The sequence below is a fragment of the Enoplosus armatus genome, chromosome 14 (assembly GCF_043641665.1).
Source record: "Enoplosus armatus isolate fEnoArm2 chromosome 14, fEnoArm2.hap1, whole genome shotgun sequence".
Classification (NCBI taxonomy): domain Eukaryota; kingdom Metazoa; phylum Chordata; class Actinopteri; order Centrarchiformes; family Enoplosidae; genus Enoplosus; species Enoplosus armatus.
The window spans coordinates 18,633,962-18,655,483 of NC_092193.1; the positions used below are offsets into that span (position 1 = coordinate 18,633,962).

Sequence of the window (21,522 nt, forward strand, 5' to 3'; positions counted from 1 at the left end):
GTGAGGTTTAGACTTTTAGACCTTTTAGATCACTTCTAAACATGTGTAACATAGTCATCAATTATGAATATCTTGGTATGTAATAACAACAACAGGAAGTGAAAGGGTCACTTCCTGTCCCAGAGATGATGTTGCTTCTTGTCTCATACTCCCTGCAGAATAAACATGTTGGAAGTTATTTTTTTCATGAACATTTCACTTCCACCCTCCAATCCATTGTGAGAAACTTCACTGTTTCTACCAGAATGATGCTCTGTCTTATTTGTGCTCTCTCTTTTACCTATATAAAATCCAGTAAAATCCCCCCCAAAAAAAGTTTTGTATTGCTTTGAATGATTGTGCAGACAGAGAGTGACCACCAGGGGGCGTTGGCAGCACATCACGTCCTCACTGCTGATCTCACTGTAGATCTTGAGCCTCACATAACCAGCCTTCTCTATGATATTCATATTTATATATTTATGGCTATGAAACACTGTAACCAATGCCTTTGTCTCTCTATGAAATGGTTTGCTTAGTGAGGCTGAATCACATCATACTTTTAGGTGAAGAAAGGCAAAAAGAGAGGAGAGATGGATGGGAAGTTAAGAAAAGAGAAAAGTAAGGGAGGAGCAAATGCGATGGAAGAAAAGAATGAATGAGTTGGGCAGAAGAGAGGAGAGAGACAAAGAGAGGAGAAATGGAGAGGAAAGGAAAGAATAAAGCAGAGAAGGAGCTGATAGGAGAGGAGGGCTTCACGCTGGAGAACAGCCGATCCGACACACAGCTGGAGGCCAAACAAAGCCTTCTCCAGGATGATTAGGCAGAGAGGCAATAATGTATATGTGTGTGTGTGTGTGTGTGTGTGTGTGTGTGTGTGTGTGTGTGTGTAGCTACTGATACAGGCAGTTCAGTGTCAGAGGGGGATAAAAATAAAAAGCCTGTCTTTTCTGAAGAGAGCAGTTTGTGGAGACAGAGCTTGTGTGTGTGTGTGTGTGTGTGTGTGTGCATGTGTGTTTCAATAAGTGAGACTCACTTTTCCCTTTAATAGACTTTATTAAAGATCTTTTTCGAGCAGGTAAGATTCTGTTAAAGTGCCTACTGAAAACCTCCTGCGAAACGTTCCCTTACAGCTGGCTTAATCCAAAAGCCAGATCACACGCAGGAGTCATTGGCCACACACAGTTCACAGATTACCTTAAATATAATTTATGCAATTGTGCCATTCACATATGGTCCCTAGATACCATAAATACTTTGTTAACATAAGTCTTATATAATACTGCCATAGTACACATCCATTTACAATGGAAGAAAGAAAGGTGAACATTGTGCAAAGACACAAACAGGAACTCTTTATACAAGATGTTCCATTCAGCTCCCATAACACTGAGAACACAGGTAATATGTATTACAATTAATATATTATATTACAGTAAATGCATTAGGATTCAGACAGATACAACAACCCTTTCTTCCCAGTCTCTAGAGGAGAGTACATTCTCACATCCTTGTGCTTCTCTCTAAAATAAAAGACCGACGTGACAGCCAGAGGATTATATAGACTTCATTCTTAATCTCATCAGAAGGCCAGTCAGTCACCTCAAAACATTCAGTCAAAAAGACTCACAATCACGGAAAGAAACACACTATAGAAATTGCATCGCAGTCGAGGGTCAATATGTAACATTTTACACCTATAATCTATAACAAGTTCTATATGAAGGACAATGGATTGCTCTGTTCCCGATTCTCTTTCTTTGGCTGACAAAATCACTATAAATAAACTTTACTCAGATTCCCGTGACTACATTTACAAATGTATTACCGTGTAATACACATAAAGATACATTTTACAATAAAATACCTGAATCTGCAAACAGTGGAAATGCAATAAATATTTGTTCTTATATAATCAAATATCAATATTTTTAACAATGTTATAAACACACATGGGTATCACATGATTGCGTGAGACAGACAACGAGCCAGCGTTTTACAAGTTAAAAGTTGTCACAGACTTCGAAGAGCTGCGAACATTTTAAATCTTAATCTTCTATGAGGGGAAATATTGCAGACTGTACATCAGTTGCTGGAGGTTATCTAAAAACCTGTCAGCGTAACACACTTGGTACCTACGGTGTGCACATTAGGTCATACTAAGCTTATTTTTAACATAGTGCTAGCCTAAAATACATGACATACATGGATACACTCGGCGTGCCACATGCACACCTGCACACACACTGCTTCAGGGGACAGTTTAGGACAAATAGGTCGGTGCACTGGAATTAAATATAACGTACCGCTGAAAGCACCAATGATTCAATTTTGTGTAGCAAATGTATGATACAGCACAATAATTTCATGATAGTTTGTTATTTATTGATCTGTGCTTTTCTCCCTTTCAGTGTTTGACCACACACACTCAGGCGCGCACACACACACACACACACACACACACACACACACAGACATTAAAAGACAAACTACATTGGACAAGAAACTAGATTACACGCACCCACAAATTACGAGATTCCACAGCAGACCCACACATTAGAGCATGTTTGTTGTACCTGGAGCCTTAAGATACTTAGTACTTATATATTTTGTCTAGAGGAGGGACTATGTGGGACGAGCAAGTAAGAAACTCAAAGTCTCTCTCACTGCAAGTTTCTCTTAGAGAAACAGTCAGAATGCTTCAGGCAAAGATAGACGGGACAGAAAGAACCTAAGACTTCCCATCAGTATTCTGTCTGCAGCACTGTGAATGTTTCACCTCACTGGCATTTGCCTTGGAAATACAACAAGATAAAAGACTGCAGGTTCGCCCTCTGGCCACTGGGGTCTACAGGTCTTGACCCATCCTCTCAATCTCATCAATGAGGAAGTCGATGTCCGACTGGGTGGCTGCGGGGTTGGAGACGACCATACGGAAGAAGTTGACTTTGTTCCCCTGAGGCTGGTAGCCCACCATGGTGGTCCCTGACTCCATCATCATGGCCTTGATCTTTGGCGCCACCTGATGGAGTCAAATAAATTACAAGTAAAATGGGGTTCATGAAAACATTGTTTGCGCAGGTCGGCTAAGTAAAAGAGAACTGTTGACAGGTGTCTTACCCTATGGAGTTTTTCCCGCCGCTCTTCACCCTCAGGCATGCCTCTCAGGCTGGGTGGGATGTACCAGAAGCAAACATTGGTGTGCTGGGGCTGCAGACAGACAGAAACACAGTTAATACACACACACACACACACCTCAGAATCTTTTTTTCATTCACACCAAATGAAAAGAAAATGAAGAAAGATGGAGGTAGAGGTTTTTTTTGTTGGTTAACTCTCCAAAAAACGTTTTAATATAATATTGAATTTTCCTTAATGATTGAAAATTGACAGACGCTCACCACTCCATCAAACACCATCTGATATCCCTCCCTGTTCTTGATCTTGTTGTACAGGTACTGAGACAGGTCCAAACACTTGTCAATGTGCTGCTCAAACCCTATGGTGCCCTGCAGGGACAAAAAGTCAGGCAATAATTATAGCAAAAAACATTGAGTATAAAGCTGCAGCATCTGCTATGATTGCACTGTGACAAGTCCTATTGGCTTGATGACAGTTGTACATGCCGGCGAAAGAACAATTTACGTGTATGTATCTGTCTCCCTCCGTCTCACCTTGGCCTTCCACATGAGCCAGAACTTAAAGATGTCGACGTGTCGGCCACACTGGATTGCTTTGTCCCCTGTATCGTAGGTGACGTCGTACTGTTTGTCTGGTTGGAACAGGTAGCCAGCACACATGGAGTTACAGCCTTCCAGGATTCCCTACAGACACACAGAAAGTACAAACACTGTTAACCTTTTCTCCACGACTCTTGTAGAATTTAGACAGACTCTGAAAGAATGCTATGTCATAAAAATAATCCAGGTACAATGCACAGTATACAAATAAAATAAAAATTAAAATGTGTGTTTATTGTACCTTCTCTCTGACCAGGATTGCTGAGCACTGTAGAGGCACGCCCATCATCTTGTGAGGATTCCATGTCACAGAGTTGGCCCTGCAAAATGTAATAAATGTCTTAATGTACCGAGGTAGTTTCAGTGAAGATTTTCTTCAAATAACAATACTAGTACTCACCTCTCAACTCCATTAAGCTTATGGCGATGCTTCCTGGACATCAGTAGTCCACCACCCCAAGCTCCCTGAGGAGAGAGCACTTTTACAGAAGGGTATGCAGGCAAGGACATAGTATTATTACTACTAGTAGTATCAACATACTACAGCAACTGCTCCGATGTCAGCTACTCACATCAACATGGAGCCACAGGTTGTACTTCTCACAGATGTCAGCGATCTCATTGATCGGGTCAAATGCACCGTACACTGTCGAACCAGCTGTGGCATTCACAAACAGTGGCACGTAACCCTGCAGATTCAGCACACATGATAATTAGAGGTGGGGAATTTTTGGCAAAAGATCAAGAACAAACAAAGAAACACAGAAACTAAAAGAAAGAAAAAGGAACAGTTGACACTGACTTTCTGTTTGGCATCAATGATCTTGGCCTCCAGATCTGCAGGAATGACTCTCCCCCTGAGAGAGCGTAGGGCGCCATGTTAGCATCACATGCAACATACACACAAGTTGTACAAGAATCGTAGGATGATTCACACAGTATTTTACACATTTACTGTATGAATGGTGGCTTTAAATTTCTAAGATGGATTCCCTACCTCTCATCTGTGCTCAGCAGGATCACATTCTCAGTGCCAAAGCCCAGAGCTGCTCCAGCCTTCTTTATGGAGTAGTGGCTCTGTAGGGACACACATTAGAGATACAATTCACATATCACTGAAATAATAGCTAAATTCTCAGGAGAGTGGAAATTTTGTGATTTTTACTGCTTGAGCTTTGGCTTGCTTTCCGTCATGTTATTCTTTATGGACAAAAGTAGAGGTGTGAAAAAAGCTAAACGAATCCATTAAACTAGCTATTGCTTTCTGATTATTACCAGACTTGTTCAATGGCCTCAATCTACAGCCAATGAAGCGTGGCGCTTACTTTATTAGAATACCTAAAATGCAGTGTGTGTGTGTGTGTGTGTGTGTGTGTTCATGGTCACGTACGTGTTCAGATGTGAAGAGGACCAGACGGGGAGCAGCAGACATGCCCTTGGTCTTGACCTCAGGGAAGTACTTGTAACGGGCGATCATCACACTGTACATGTTGGAGATAGCGCCCCCTTTTTAGGAGAGAGACACACACACACACACACACACACATCAGCACCTTGAACAGCAGCACTCACACACCCACAGTGCATACTGGTGACTGTAATATTATTACAGAAATTGAAATAACAGCTCATTAGACTTTTGGGAAAATATTTTTTTAACCTCGACACACACTCAACTTATGTATATACATATGTGGACGCTGTTATTTATAGACTAACCCGGTGAAAAGATTCCATCTCCCTCTCCACTGGGCCAACCAATCATCTCTCGCATTTTCTTCAGAGTCAGCTGCTCCATCAACACAAACACTGGGGCGATCTCATAGGTGAACCTGTTAATCACAAAATATATGAATACAGCACGTCATTCGACATCACTTTAACGGTTGAGTCACTCACAACTTCTTATGAGCAAGAAGAATAAAAGAAGATTCTTATGCACACACACTTGCAGATTAGAAAGCCCAAATACACACACACACACACACACACACACACACACACACTCGTTGGTTTTTCATTAGCCTCACTATAATTCCATCCACAGTGCATAAACTGTGAGCTTGTGCTGACTGGGCTAATTAAAAAGTGTCTGATAGGAGTCGGGCAGCAAACATCCATATTCAAATGCTTTCTAAAATCACTCACTAGTTTAATTAAAGCACACAAAGCTCTGATGGCTATCTGTCAACCCTGCCAATCTCAGCGAGTATGAATGGGACTGCTTTGATGGCTGAGAGGATGTGAATGTGTGTGTGTGTGTGTGTATATGTGTGTGAGAAAGAAAGACAGGCAGAGTGTTTTAAAGAGATAACAGCCTCTGTTGACCCCGAAATTCACAAGCTGTGGAAGACACCATATAATTGTTAATTTCATTAAAAGAAAGAAAAAGAGAAGCTTAAAAGACACAAAAAAAGTATATTCACAACACAAGAAGGATTGTTAGAGAGATGAGAAATGCTAACTTTGTCTCTCTGTCGGCTAACAGAAGACAGAATGACCGGTCGCTCCATGGGCAACAAAAGAGCAAAACTCCTGGAGAAGCTAAAGTAGATTACAAATGTCACAGAAAGCCAACTGTTACAGCGAGGCCTGAGCTTTCATCTCACCGCCTCCTACACACACCCTTTGGACTGATCCCTGTTTACCCTGCTTTTAATGAGGACAGTTACACAACACTCCTCCACTCACATCAACCACCACCAGTGCCATCTAAAACAACAATAACATTATCTCCTATCTGTTTTCTTCACAAGTAGGTGTGTAAATGAGGACTGAAGCATTTGCTAGCTTGGGTAGAGAAGGGAGAGACAAAGGCTGAGGGGAGAGGGAGCTGTTGGGAAACAATACACTGAATGAAACTGTGACAGAGGACAACAAAGGAAGAGGAGGGGATAATATGGAGGCAGAGCAAGTGAGAAAAAGAAAAGAAACAGGAGTGGCAGAAAACAGGAGAAGAGAGAGAAGAGAGTGGAAGCCGTGGTCGAGGATAGATAGGAATTGAATTAAAAACAGATGAAGAAATAGAGAAGAAAGAGGCATTTTTCTTGTTTAATCATCCCTGCCGAGGACTCACCCACGGGATGGATTTGATTGGAACATTAGCTTCTGGTCAATACACTAGATCAGTTTGCTACTGCTGGGCTTCGACTATGAACAATGAAAACAAATAAGAAAGACTAAATGTCTCATTTTGCAGCCTATAACTGGTCTAATTTCAGAAATATGGTCTTCTTTGATATACTGGAATTATGGTTCATATAAGGAACACAAACGTACCCAATATCCTGGATATCTCACTTCAATTTCGTCTTCAAATCAGAAAGACAAAAGGGATCTTTTTAAAATTCTCCTTTTCTCTGTGAGTCATTTCACGCTGCAATGACAATAATGGTGATCATTATCACAATCAGAGCCAATCATTGGTCTTTTCAGGGTGAAAATTACCCCTCAGTCACCTGCCTGTCTCCAGGGACAGCCCCTAAATGCCCTTATTATCATCATCAAGGGCACTCAATGTGTGTGAGTCTGTGTTTGAACATGCGTGTGTGTGTGTGTCTATGTGACTAACCCTCTGACCCCCAACCACACTCTCCTCTCAGCCCCTCTAAGGAGCACTGAGTCAGTCTGTATCCAAGGGGACAATGGAGCCAGAATGAGCACTCCGCAGGGAGCTGCAGCAGCCAGTTTCCACAGTGTGACAGGGTTTTCTGTGCAGCCGGAGGACATTGTGTGTCGGTGTGGGGCCCAGCTGGCCTATCTGCTAAGACCAGCTCACAATGAGCCTGCAGTCAATGGACTGGAAACCCTAGCTGCTGTATCTGGGACAGCCAGAGCTGGTGTGTGTGTGTGTGTGTGTGTCTGGGTGTCATTATGAAAGTGTGCATGAGTGTGTGAATTCAATGGCCCTGTCTCTTGGGGCATTCTTCCAACCGGGAGATGAGATGGGAAAGTTTTTCCAAAGAGGGGGTGGTTTCCTGAGCTAATGTTTTGAGAAATGGGATAAATTAAGTGTCTCAATTCTCCTTCAGCTTTTGGTTTATTATCCTTATATTGATCTTTTCTTTAGCAGACAGTCTAGGGGAAAATACAGAGGCCACAATAGTCAGAGAATATTGAATGCTCAATTGGTGAATAGGAGTGGAGTATATTGTCCTCTGCCCACCATGTATCTTGCCTAATCTTCTGGTTTTTGACTATTGATTAGACAAAACAAGACATTGATGATGTCCCCTTAGGCTTTTGGGAAAAACCAAAAGATTAATCAATTAATTGAGGAAATAACTGGCAGGTTAAATAACTGAGGGCTGTACATTTTCTTCTCTGGTCAGCCCTTAAAGGTAGTCTTAATACTGTAAATATGGCTGTGAATAAGCATCAAAATATATTTTGTAGATTTCCATGGTGCATAGCGCTATCAATTCTTACTTTTGAGGAGTTCATGTATACTTCAATGAGGAAATCAACTTAAAATGACTTATTCATCCCTCTACCGGGAGTAAATTAACAGAGCTGTAAATATCAGGGTGGTTTACTTTCGGCAAACATGTGCACTTCTGTGTGTGTAACTCAGTGTGTGCATGTGTAGGTATTCAATATTCTGATATTGTACAGTAGTATTAGAGTTATGTTCCTCATTCTTTACCAGTGATCATAACACAGGGTTATAGCTTATTTACAGCATTTGTGTGGGAGAGTTTGTGTGTGTATCTGTGTTGAGAGTGTGCAATGTTGATGTGGTTCATGCTCTCTATCAGACTCGGCCACAATGTAACTGTGACCTGAGATCAATATGCAATCTAACCACCCCTGGGGCTGGGCGGCCTCCGATATACAGTACAGCAAAGTGGCAGCCTGCCGTCTATCAATACACCGCCTCTACAGGACAAACCAAACACTTTATATAACTGCCCTCAGAGGCTGCTGTGACCAATTGTGGAGAGAGCTGAGGGGAACACTATGACTTTGTATGATAATGGCTGGGGGCGATTTCCAGTGGCCTACAAACAGGAAATCTCAGTTGTCCTGTCATGATATATAAAGGTCTTTCCCTTGTATGAATAATAATTGTGCTACGCACATGCATGCAGGCAAAGAGAGCAGCATAAAGTATGACTTACATGTTGGTGTTAGCAGTGGAGGTGAGCCACTCTCCAGCCAGACCAATGATGTCCAGACCAGAAGACAACTGGTTGAAGAATCGTGGGTGACCTGAACATAATAAAATATACACAAACTATCTTAATGGCATTCTTATTAACAGGACTCCACTGCCTCTCTGAGGGAATAATGCTTTATAAAAGTAATATAAAGCAATAATAAATAATGTAAAGCAATAAGAAAGGCTGCCACTGGTACGTCTGCCTTATCCTGAGTACATAAAAAGCTTTGTGGAAGCATATAATGACGATAATGTCCATCAGGCTAAAGCTGACCACCTATGTCTGATCATGAAAATAAAAATTGAATAGACACAAAGAAACCGTTCTTCATTTAAATGTTCACAGTCATTCAGATTTCATTTTGTATTCCCCTGGTCAGCCATGAAACCTGAGGGACCTGACACAGCACGGTTCAGTGTACCGTGATTACATTGGTAACAAGGCTCTATGACAACCATTTAGACTGTAAGGTGCTTGCACACACAATCCCCGTCAACAGGCCTGGAGCCTAAATGCAGTCATGGATACGAGCACCTTGTGGGGGCGGTGCTGTGTGGCTCACATAATAAATATGTGAGTCCGATTAAGTTACTTCTGAATAAAGATATCAAAAATGAAAAATAAATCTAATGTTGTGGGTATTTATTTAACAAGCTGAGACAGCTGCTTAACGGCGAGAGGAGAGAAAAGAGCAGCTTTGCATTTCAGCACCGCGGACAGCTCCTCCAGTCGCACTTCACAATACTCAGCCACAAAAAAAAATGCTCTGAGAAGCACAAAAAAAAAGAAGCAGCACGTCACTGAATGAAGAGTGGTGCTGAGTTGTAGACACAGTAGACCCTGTGTGATGTATAAAACCCAAGGGACAGTTTGAGCCTTGTCGTTTTTAACAGCTTGAAACAGCCCGTGTTAGGATCCCCTCGGGCGACACTCGCTTTAATAAGTCGAGGGGAGAGAAAATGTCAACTGAATTACCAAGGGGACAATGAATAAGGCAGTCGTCGTAATAGGCTGTACACTATCTGGCTAACAGCTTCTTCTCTAATGGTTTGTGTTGACTTCAGTAAAATTTACATGAAAGTGACTAAATTGACATATTTTTTCAGAATATATGTCATATTATAGGAATATCATTAGAGATACTATCTGAGATGTAAATGTCATAAAAGTACTGTAATTTCCGATCTATAACACTATAGTATGCTTAGTATAATAATTTATAATAATGACTATATGTTGGCCTGCAGGAGGGAAAAGGCTTATTTTGAGTAGACGGTTAATTTTTTCCACATATTCGAGTGTCCTTTTGCTATTTGAAATAACACACACCACCATGTGAATTATTCAAAAGGAATAATTCTCAGATACAGCTCGACAGTACAGCTCAACCTTGACAGGTGTCCTGGCGTACCTGTCCGGACGCCATATTTGAGCGTGTCCCTGCAGTCCACCAGGATCTGCTCCAGGGATTCGGGCTGGTCGGACAGCTCCAGGTTGAAGCCCTCCATGCCCTCCAAAAGCTGGTGAGGGTGGTGGAAGTCCAGCACCTTGGTGGAGCGGTCGAAAGTCTTCTTGACGTAGTTGGTGAGGATGTCGACCATCTCCAACAGAAACTGTATGGTAGGCTCCTCTCCATTCTTGGCTGGCAGCAGGTCTACGAGGTGAGGAGAAAGATGGCGGAAATGTAGCCAGCAAGTTCGTCACAGGCATTTCATTATGTCGCCTTTAGAAAGCTTTGGGCACTTTCACAAGTCCACATTTGTTACAATAAACAATTTCTGTTGGTGACCGATGTCTAATAATGAATGCTTCTGGTGGAATAACATAATATAACCCTAACCCATTCATAATATTGGCTAACAGCATGCTACTATAGCCTAGCCTAATATCATCAGTAACCGCTCCATATGGCCATATAGGCTACATTTTGGCTTTATGCTGAGAAAAGCAAAAATAATTAACAAATGGTGCAGGAGTTAGTTTTAATTTAGGCTACAGTAGTAAAACAAATGTTTTTGAGAATAGGCCTATATTCAACCTCCAGCCTCCAGTTCTTTTTGTAGATATTGTTTATTTATTATTACGTTGTGTCTCTAACTTCAGTCATCATCTTTTATAAATTTGACTTTCATTGTGTAAGATGGCTAAAAATGTTGTGGCCTACATTATCGAGCAAAAAGATAACAGCAACAGAGTTAACGACCAAGAAACCTGACGACGTGCTTTTCTGGTTCTCCGGAGGCCCTTGACGGCTTTATCTCGACAAAAGACGCCAACAGTAAATATAATTTGATGTAATGAGGCTGTGAATAATGTGACCATATAACTTACAGCCCTAATAAAGCTCGTAAATGCGTTGAGAAATTAGCCGTATTTACGTGGACACGTCGCGCAGGAATAGGGCGCGTGCGGGTCTCACCTCTGGCGAACAGGTTGGAGAAGTCGGTCTCGGTGAGGCGGAAGCGCGCGTCCCTGTCACTGTTGTCGCACGAGAGCAGGTTCTTCTGGCCCGCGAGCCTCCCCTTCTCCTCCAGGCTGTTGTTCTTCTGCAGGAACCCTAGGGTGTTACACGGCGGAGGGCAGGAGTTATCACCAAACATCTCCATCCCGCACACAAAGAACCAAAACAGATTTAAAAAAATGAATAAAAAATCAGAAAGAATGAATGGCCAAATATGCTGCGTTATTTATTGTGTACGTGGCAACGTAGCGTTTGAAAATGATCTTGTCTAAAGATGTCTGAATTCTTTAATAATGCTTTTCTGGTGGAGGCCAAGCTTATATAGGCCACATATGTAGCCTACACGCACACAAGAGTTACCACCAATAGGCCTATCTGTGTGTGTGTGTGTGTGTGTGTGTGTGTGTGTGGGTGGGTGGGTGACCGCCCCACCCTGTGACATCACAACCCCACCCGGGTCAGGAAGCACCCAGTCCACAGACTGATCGGCTCAGTTGGCAGGACAGCCCGCGGAGATGACCCATACAGCCAATAAGTACACATCGTGCAAAGAGGGGTTAATGAAGGGTGCACAGACCCCTGAGGCAGTCTTCTCCTGCAGGGCCTATATGTTTTGATCGGTGTTCTGCATACAGGCCCTCTGCACCCGCAGGATAATGTGGGAGGCTAATGCGTGGGCCGAATTGTGCGCAAAATACGTGGAATTCACACAACCCTTGTTATCTGTCAGCTTACAAAATATTGTCTCTTATATTTTCAGTGGAAACTCTATAATACATTGCTCATTAAATACTAAACGACATATTCAAAATCAATATGCGGGACCCCCTAACTGCAAGTCTAGTCCATTAAAATGTCATTTAGACCAAATCAGAATCCATTGGTCAATTTCTCATTCTCAGAAATGGCAACATCAAACTTATTCGATCCTTTTGGTCTTAATTGATTTTTGCCACAACAAACAGGCCAATATTACCCTGTTTGAATACATGACGGTCATTTGCATAGCTGCAAGAAAAACACATCATCCATACATCACTGAGAGAAACAAATTCCCTCAAATGATGGAGAAATAAACACGCCTTCACTGCAGCGTCACATCCGCTATTCTCCACTCTAACATAGACCGTCAGTGAGACAGCAGGCAAGGAAAAAAATGTGTTCTTCGTTTCAAAGAAAAGATCTAAATGGGAAATTAAAATAGTCCCTTATTTGCAGGTTGTTTTAAGGAGCGTTCTGGGCTTTATTTGCAGGCCTGTCTCGAGGATGTTTCTCGTGGTGGTGAAATGGAAAAGACATGGGGGGTTCAGGGGCGGTCGAGGGGAGGTGATCCGGGGCTCTCATCGTCAGACCTACAGGCTAATGTCCACTGACCTTTAGAAGATGAAAACACACAGTGACAGTCGCGGACGGCCCTGATCTATAACAGCCTTTATCATGGCCTATTCCAGGCCTTCAAACGGGTTTATTTATAATAATAAAAAAAGAAAAAGAAAGGAATAGTGGCCACCAATTTAAAGGAATAAAGGCAAAAATGCACATCACAATATTGTGGAGACATGTCATACATACATACATCCCTGTGTCCTTCCCAAATAGCATTTTTTTCTAAGATGTCAAAAATGAAACATATTTTATGTTGACAGGGGTGGAACATTTCATGTGCCCAAGCAACTTACCACATATCTTCATCCCCAGTTTCCGCGTGCATCCGTGCATCCACGCATATTCGTAGGCTAAAACAGAATTGAACGTTTGAGACTCTGAAGAGCAGGCCGCGGAGACAACGTGGATGGGCGGGTGATGGGTTTAAAGCTGGTGGAGCACAGTGAGCACAGTGGAAGCGGGATGCGGACGACTCTTGGCCAGGTGTGTGATTCTGAACATGTTGTTTTTGGTATTTTCATTTGGGGTTTTAAAGCATTAAATCATTTGTTTTCTGATTGATTTGGCTCAATATGGCCGTCGCTGGCCGAGAATTTATCCACCTTTGTATTTAGCACCCACTGATCATAAGGGGATGAGTCCCCTTATAATGCGATATCCGATTTAAGTTCAATCAATAGGCACCGGCAGTGGCCCGCACGGCACACCCACGCCGGCTCACACACCCCGCCAAGGGGCGGACTGGAATTAACGCCCGTGAAATGAGCTCACGGAGGAGGGCAGGAATTAATTGAGTGAAACACAGTATGTGACTGGAGCGAGCTGGTAATGTCTGTGGCCGGGAAGTCTACAGCCGGCGTGATGCAGAAACTTATAGTACAGTGTGTCTCATACATACACACATCATGCATACACACCCACCCACAGCTACACACACGACCCGAGCTTGGACATGCGCGAGCAGAGATGGAGCAGAAGCCAGAGGGAATAAAAATGGAGAGCGCGCGGCAGCAGAGCCACAGCGAGGCGGCGGATAGAGGCTATATATATATATATATACATATATACCTGATGGAAAACTTTCAAAACAAAAACAAGTATTTAAATTTACTGAGGCAATTTCATTCCGAGAGAAAGTAGAACAGCTCGAGGTGCCGAGGCCAAGGCATACACACAGACAGACACGCGCGCGCGCGTTCGTGCACGCACGCACACAAGACAGTGCAAGCCGCCAGGCGTGAGATGGAGCGTGGCAGAGAGATAATGGCAACATCCAGCAGCAGTATAACAGCAAGTCAGACAAAACAAACATCGTCTTTTTAATGGGCTTCTCTCGGTACAAATTCACATTTTGAAATAAGTCTGGGATTTTTTGCAGAAATGTTTATTGACACCCGGGGGCCACAAATAAAAAAAACTCCAAAAGATTTTGTTTGATAAGGAGAGAAAATATCAAAGTGAAATCAACACTGGCCCTCAGGAACTGGAGCTTATTTCCTTTTACATTCGGCTGGAGACAAAAACCTGTAATTATTTGCACTGCAGATGGCCGCTCAAGTGCACTATAATGGAGTCAATTACGTACATGCGACAAAGGCTTAAAATGATTCATTAACCCAAAGGTTAATGTGTACCTAAATAGGTTCGGCCACTTTTTTAAAAATAGCAGCAAAATATTTCTCCAAGAGCCACTAATCTCTGCAGCCATGAGGCCATGCAGCTTCCTGGGAAACGAGATAAGACGAATTATGACAGAAATAAATCATCATAAATAAAACTTGTTTTTTATTTATTTCTATTTTATTTTATTTGTTTTTTGCGAAATTTGTCGAAATCCTTAAAACAAATCTGGATTAGAACCCAGACAGCGAAGGCGTTACTGCAAGAAAACGGGGAAATATTCAAATCAGGAATATATTTTCGATCGGAAAATGTACATTTATTAAAAAAAGTGTTATCACTAAATGCTCTCGGAACACTATAAATACGAAATGCCTTAATGGCGCATTATTTCTGCGCCAGGTCCACCGCTCGGTGAGGACCGCTGATCCGCCAGGCAGCGACAGGCAGCTGTGATGGCTCTGTTTTTAACCGGGATGATTAACGACGGAGCCCACACAGCAAATGGCCCGGGCGAGACTCGCTTTTATCAGACAGAGAAGGAGGGGGGGTGCAGGGGGGTGCAGACAGAGGCAGAGAGAGAGAGAGAGAGAGGGGTGAACTGGCTTTAAGCCCTCGTGTTGGCGATAGATCGCACTGCAAACGTGTCTTTGAGCAAGGCACCGAGTCCCCGTCAGCTCCAGCGGGCTGCTTCAGTAAGCACAGCCTGGACGCTCCGGAGAGGGACAAGCCATTACGAGAGTTTACCCTCGGGGATCGATACTGGATCAAGGTGTTATTGAAAGGGAGGGGGCGTTGTGTGAGGACGTACTTGTGGACGGAGGTCTTAAATTGGCAGAGTTGGGGTCCTGGTCCCCGCCGGAGGCTCTCGGTTCAGACGTGGCCATCAGTCCTCTGTTATTGTGATCTCCAACTGGGAAATAATTCAACTGCAAACAAAACGGTCCAAGGTTAGGAGAGGGACCAGGTCCGCTTATCCAAGTCAGACCTAATATACATATATAAATATACTGAATAACTGCACACAGTTTAATGAGTAGGGTTGGATCAGAAAATGATGTTATCCACTGTGCGTCGCCAGGAAGGATAGCTGGGTGGAGTAAATTGCGCACGACTCATGAGCAATACGCACATCAGGATACATGGTTTTGGTGATAACATAATACCTATTTGGGTACATTTATATACGTGATATAGCCTTCATATTTCTTCTGTTCAATTAGCCATTAAATACTCCCAGGGCCACTGCGTCTGACAATAATGTCCAGAACAAGGGGCCAATGTTAAAGATGACATTTTAAAGAAAGTTGTTGCTCAGTGAACTGGACATATAAGAAGTAGATAATGACCCGGTGGAGCTGAATGATCGCTTTCCTTAGGCATCAGTCTTGTGCAGAGCGACACCAGACCGTTAAAATCTATGAGCTTTGTGTATGTGATCATCGCTGCGCTCCCAGCAGCTGCTATTTCCAATGAATAAAAACAATACAGAAAAAGAAGACACATTCAGCCCGCCATATAAGATGACACATTGGAAACATTTAAATGAACAGACGACAGAATAGCTTGACAAAACAGCAGCTGACTCTAAACACAGTGATTTATTAAAGAAATGTTGATAAGATGCAACTATAATGTCTCACATAAATAACCACCTTATTGACTCAGCAATCGACATTTCAATTAAGTTGCGCTTTGAACAAGCATATCCCCCAGCATCATCACTCAATGTCACCATGGGATGAGAGACAGACTGAACAACTAATGGATTCCTTCTGTCACTCATCTGGGTCTGATTTCTTTAAAAAAAAAAAAAAAAAAAGGTACAGCGAAAAATGAAATTTTTGTTGTTGATATAATTTTCTCCAAAATAACTCCGACGTTATGTTCTATGAGCATTATCTATGGAGGAATATGACGCCTATCAATATAACAAGGGCTGCCGCTGAAGCGGAAGGCGGAGGCATCTTACCGGCTCACAGGTTGTCGAGTCCAGACAAACTATAACTAGATGTCACAATTGCCACCCAAAGGCGCGAAGGAGCAGTCCAGTGTGGCGGCGACGGCGGAATACCAACAGAGAGCACTAATACAATCCCATCCAGCGGCGCACAAGTGACCCTTTCTCCCTCAAGAATATCTTTTTTTGTTATTTATATCTCACGCTCCGGCTGCCCATTGGTCTCTTCACGCAGGCATGAGTCACAGCCTTGCCTCCCTCTGACGACTAATGAAGCTTCCCTGAGTGCTACTGACAGCCACAATCCACTTTAAGAAGCCTAAAAAAGCAAAAGGAAAAACACCAGTGACGTATACCCACCCTGCTGTGTGTGTGTGTGTGTGTGTGTCTCCAGGTGTGGGTGGGTGTCACAGGATGGAGACTTGAATGTGAAATGTGCTCTGAGTGGGTTACATAGAAATTGACCTTGGGATGAAAAACACAGTTGGTTTATGGGTTTTAGTGACAACAGATATCGGCTCAGAATATTTATCTCAGTTTCAATGGACCTGTGGAAGCTTTGCAAGGTGCTTTATTCATCTATCAGACAATTCTTGTAAAAGCACCAAGTGATGGAGAGAGTCCGTCCATCCGTACAAGTACTGACTGTAACATTCACCTTCATGAGATGACAACCCTGCATGCATCATAATTCCTGACCTGCACCCTTTTTTTTTTTTATAACCTTGACATGGACAATAACACTGAGACATCATTACAGTGAACCCAGCCTGGCGGGGATGACTTAGTGTCCTCACTGTCATCCTCATGCCTGGGTCCCGGACACAGACTGAATGGGCAGAGACCAGCCATTGTGTTCATTCAATCACTGCAAATTAAACAGCTTTTTATCAGATGCGGCTCATGCTTTCTCCTTTCACGATCAGGCGTGGAGACGACTCATGAAGACGAGCTCTGTCATGTGATAAAAACTCAAAATATATATCGGCTGATGGCATGCCACTAGGAGGGATTAGCTGTGTGTGTGTGTGTGTGTGTGTGTGTGTGTGTGTGTGTGTGTGAGAGAGGCTGTGTAACCTTTAAAGTGATGATCCAGTGCAACATGCTTGATAATCAACAGTGGTGCTGTTCACTACCTACATTTAAAATGCAGATTTGTTCAAATAAATTCATTATATTTATTTAAGTGACAGCTAATGAAACAGTGTCTGAAAAGTTCCTATGATAACACGCCCAGTTGCACCAACAGAACCAGTTTGTTGGGGCCAGTTTAGCCTAATTAGTGACCATCTGTGCTCCGTACGTTACTCTGGGACTCGGTCACATAAGCCAGGTTTCCATCCAAATGTAACGCAAACTTTAACCAGATTTCTAGAAAATCGCCAAAAGAAAATGCAAATGAATGCGTGTTTCCATCCACTACTGTTGTGTGAATATTAGGCATTGGTTCATTGAGATATTCTTGCTTTTGGAAGGACTAAAACTCTGACAGGTTATGGGTTTGATTATAGCATGCCTTTAATATATTCTTAAGAAAAACTTACATCTAAAGATTCTAATGCTGAGTACAACATTAATGTTGAAACCATAAATTAAATAAAGAAAACAAAGAAAATTGTGTGTGAGGGGGTTTAGCAAATAGTTAGTGAGGGAGCTGGTGCTTCCTCACAGCCTCTTCAGTTAGTATGATATTCTAGTCAAGGTTAGGCCTACAACTATTATTTTCATTATTTATTAATGTGACAGTTATTGGGAGAAACAGAAACCGATGTGGAAGCCACAGTGTTCAAGTTGACCAACAGCCTGTGGTTTTAGTGCTGCCTGGGCCTCTTCTTGCGTTAGACCTTTCTTACAGCAGACACTTTGACTTGCCATAGCAGGTAAGGCACAGGTGTAGTCGAATAAATGACGGATTCCTTCTGTTGAAGTGTCTCAGTAAGCCATGCCAATGAGCCTGCATGCACAACAGGGATTAGGACTGGACAATGTCAATGGAAAACAAGCAGCATTAACAAATGAATGTTATGTAAGTTAGTTCCACCTGTGGTTTTCCTGTTTTGATGTGTAAAAGTGTCTGCTGCTGCTACTACTGCTGCTTCCTCATGGAGGGTATTTTGACATATCAACATGTCTGCTGTGAGAACAGCCTATTTCAACATTTCTTGGTCAGTCTGGCTTGTATTCATTGGCTGCGAAGTTGATGTGAGTACAGCTAGTTTGCTGACTTAAAACAGGAAGAATTAGTTGTTTTTTGCACAGACTGCAGACTCTATGCCAGTGGTTGCTAAACTAGGGATTGGGACCCATCAAAGGGTCTCAAGAAACATTTAAGGGGTCACCAGTTTATAAAAAAAAAATATCTTACACAAAATGATGCTATTTTTAGCCATGCTGGTGACATGCTGGTCTAGCAATGGCCATCATCAGGTTTTACTTGGGTTTATGACACCCGCTAAGCTAATGACATTCCCATCAGCCTAAATTATCAAATGTTAGCATGCTAAGACGCCAAACTAAGATGGTGAATATTGTAAACATTATTCCTGCATTGCCATTGTGAGCATGTTAACATGCTGACCTAAGTTTTTAGCACAAACCACTGCTGTATCTAAATACAGCCTCACAGAGCCGCTAGCGTGGTTGTAGTAATGTAATACTGGATTCTTTCACCTCTTTAGGAATCAACAATCCTTAAAATGAAACCAGCTGAGAAGGAAAAAAGCTCTTCACAAATAGTTTCCTTTTAAGGCGTCACCAAAAGCATTGGGAACTACTCGTTTCAGCTGTGGACACATTCAGTGCAGCGTCAGCAGTGTTTCTGAGACTCGCTGGAGAGTGCTCAGTTTAACGGCTGGTAATGAAGCCTGACCACAAATACGTAAAGATAACATTGAAACGTGTGATTATTTGCCTGTAGTTATAGTTCTCTAATGATGGGTCAGTAGTTGATAATTGATCATTTTGTTTGGTCCTTCCTTTTTGATAATACAGTCTTAAAGGCCTTAAAGAACATGTTTTCTCAACCAGCTTCTTGATGATCGATGGGCTCCTACATGAAGACTACATTTCTGCCACAGTCACAACAGTTTTGGTTATTTCACATGAGCTTTCTATATTGTTTGTTTTATCCTTCTTTCACTGGTTTGAAGTGGGTGGGGCTAAGTTGGACAAATGTGATGTCACATACTTCTGTGCGTCAATCAGTTTAGCAACATTTGAATCAAATCTTGATGACAGGTGATGGGCTGTTTGCTTATGTTGCCAGGCCACTATCACTTTCACGTCACTATCACCACACAGACCTGATGGTGCAGATTCGTTTTTAAGATCTTGTATTCCAAAGTTTATGCCTCCAGGAAACAACGGCACCAGCTTAAAGCAAATTTTATTTGCAGGTGAAATATGAAAAAGTGCATAATTGTCACAACATCTACAACATGCACAAAGACTGCTGCTGTGCAAAGCAGCGTCAGTAACAAGATGCTGTTAGCGGAGATCTCTGTTGTATTGGTACAATAGATTTAGGGGCTAATGTGAGAAGGAGGACACGGCTTGTGTCTGTTCACTTGCTTTTCTTCTTCTTCATCATCGTCTGATGGTGAAGACGAGGAGCAAGATGAAGAGGAGCAGCTCGAGCTCTGAGATGACTCCTCATCACTTCCGGAGCTTTCAGAGTCGTTGTCATCCTCCTCATCGTCTTCATCTTCCTCAGTACTCTGCTCCGCCTCTTGCTCTAATGGAAACAGACATGACACAAACTCACGGTGTGTCCTGGAATATGCAGCGCAAGTGTTTGTGTTGGTATAAAAGGGGGTAGGGGGGCCCTCACCCTCAGACAGCTTCTTTTGGATCAGCGGGAGAAACTCGGAGGCCTCAGGATTGTCTGGTTCATAGATGAGAACTAGAACGAGGAGAGAAGAGGCAGCGTTGGCTGACCACACCGGTGGCTGGTTTATTGACTGACAGACATACAGTTGATGGCTGCAGGATACGTACTCATCTGACACAGTTTGCTGGCCAGCTGGAAGTCTCTGTCCATCATAGCTCTGAGGAACTGAAACCATACAATTTCACTTTCAGTTTCTTTTAACTAAGCATATCCAAGTGGAGTCAAATATATCTTTGAGTAAAACTAAGGATTAAAATTATTTTTGGCATCTGAAATGAAACCAAAAATGAGCCCATTGTGTCATCTCAACAGAGCATGAAGTGATGGTGATCAGTCACTTTACCTCCATTATCAGCTCCACTGGTGCCGTAATGTCTTCATCCTCAACATCCTCTTCCTCAGTCTGTTCTTCCTCCCCATTGTCCTCATGCATGGGAAGAGGCTCAACTGCTGGGGCAGTGTGTGTCGTTCCTCCTGGCAACCATTATCACCATCATGATCATCATTATTGTCAACAAAACTAAGCTTCTTTTCTCTACGTTTCTTTCTTTGCATTTTGAGTTTGTTCTACAACAACATGCCTGTTACTTCTGAGTCTGGGGGCCGTGCTGTCCTCAGCTCTTTCGTTTTCAGCTCTTCATCAGGCTCTGCAGTCAGCTGTGCTTGTTCTTCAACCCTGAAATCACATTTCAAAAAAATTCAAAAAACTGTTGGCGATACTTCATTTGTCTGCTGAGCTACTATGTGAATTCTGAGTACAGACCTTGGTGTTAAGTTGATGGATTCCTTTGGTGAGCACTCTGCACCACAGACATACAAGACATTTAATTCAGCCAGGACACCTTTGATACGAAGTTGTAAACTAAACATTACACTTACTGCAACAGTCTGGAGACATGGTGAGGAAACAGATATCCAAGAGCATTTCAATAAAATAACATTATTGCATGTCCAAAAGTGGTTAAGTGCTGTTGTTTACTTTTGACATATTTAACAAGCATGCACGTACACGTGGAAGTAAGGAAGTGACTTCACGATGAAACAAGAGTTGCACTCCTTAACTTAACATGTCTGAGGGTTGCACTGCAGTCTCTTTTGAGGCTGCTTTCGATGGAACAGATTTCTCTCTGTATGTTTGCTGAACACTATGTGAAATAGCACTGATGAGATTAGTTTTCCCTCAACCTCAGAGAGTCCACCACCACATACCGTCAGTGTTCAGCACGTCCCCACTTGGAAACCCAGACTTTTGAATCTTCTGGCAAGAAACCTTAAGAATGACAAAAAATACAGCAGTGAGGCAAAACGTGTTTGGGTCAATCCAG

The 21,522-nt window shown here is 42.6% G+C and overlaps 2 protein-coding genes across 4 annotated transcripts; both read right to left on the reverse strand.

The window, feature by feature from the left end:
• Window positions 1-1,015: 1,015 nt before the first annotated feature.
• On the reverse strand, window positions 1,016-16,444 carry LOC139296202 (glutamate decarboxylase 1-like). Of its 3 annotated transcripts, none has more exons than XM_070918547.1 (17): window positions 16,321-16,444; window positions 15,160-15,277; window positions 13,022-13,078; window positions 11,301-11,438; window positions 10,293-10,535; window positions 8,840-8,930; window positions 5,439-5,551; window positions 5,110-5,225; window positions 4,717-4,796; window positions 4,522-4,576; window positions 4,292-4,408; window positions 4,120-4,184; window positions 3,961-4,039; window positions 3,654-3,803; window positions 3,384-3,488; window positions 3,100-3,189; window positions 1,016-3,001 (listed from the first exon to the last, which is right to left on the reverse strand). In XM_070918547.1, the coding sequence occupies exons 2-17, from the start codon at window positions 15,233-15,235 to the stop codon at window positions 2,828-2,830; spliced, it is 1,749 nt and encodes a 582-aa protein (XP_070774648.1). In that variant the 5' UTR covers window positions 15,236-15,277; window positions 16,321-16,444; the 3' UTR covers window positions 1,016-2,827. The 3 variants fall into 3 exon arrangements, with proteins under 3 accessions (XP_070774648.1, XP_070774647.1, XP_070774649.1); XM_070918546.1 differs by having other exon boundaries at window positions 3,381-3,488; XM_070918548.1 differs by lacking the exon at window positions 13,022-13,078 and having other exon boundaries at window positions 3,381-3,488.
• Window positions 16,445-19,829: 3,385 nt separating this feature from the next.
• erich2 (glutamate-rich 2) lies at window positions 19,830-20,630 on the reverse strand. The gene is made up of 4 exons (XM_070918847.1): window positions 20,541-20,630; window positions 20,305-20,362; window positions 20,138-20,209; window positions 19,830-20,035 (listed from the first exon to the last, which is right to left on the reverse strand). Exons 1-4 carry the CDS (start codon window positions 20,628-20,630, stop codon window positions 19,830-19,832), a joined length of 426 nt encoding a protein of 141 aa, XP_070774948.1.
• Window positions 20,631-21,522: the final 892 nt, after the last annotated feature.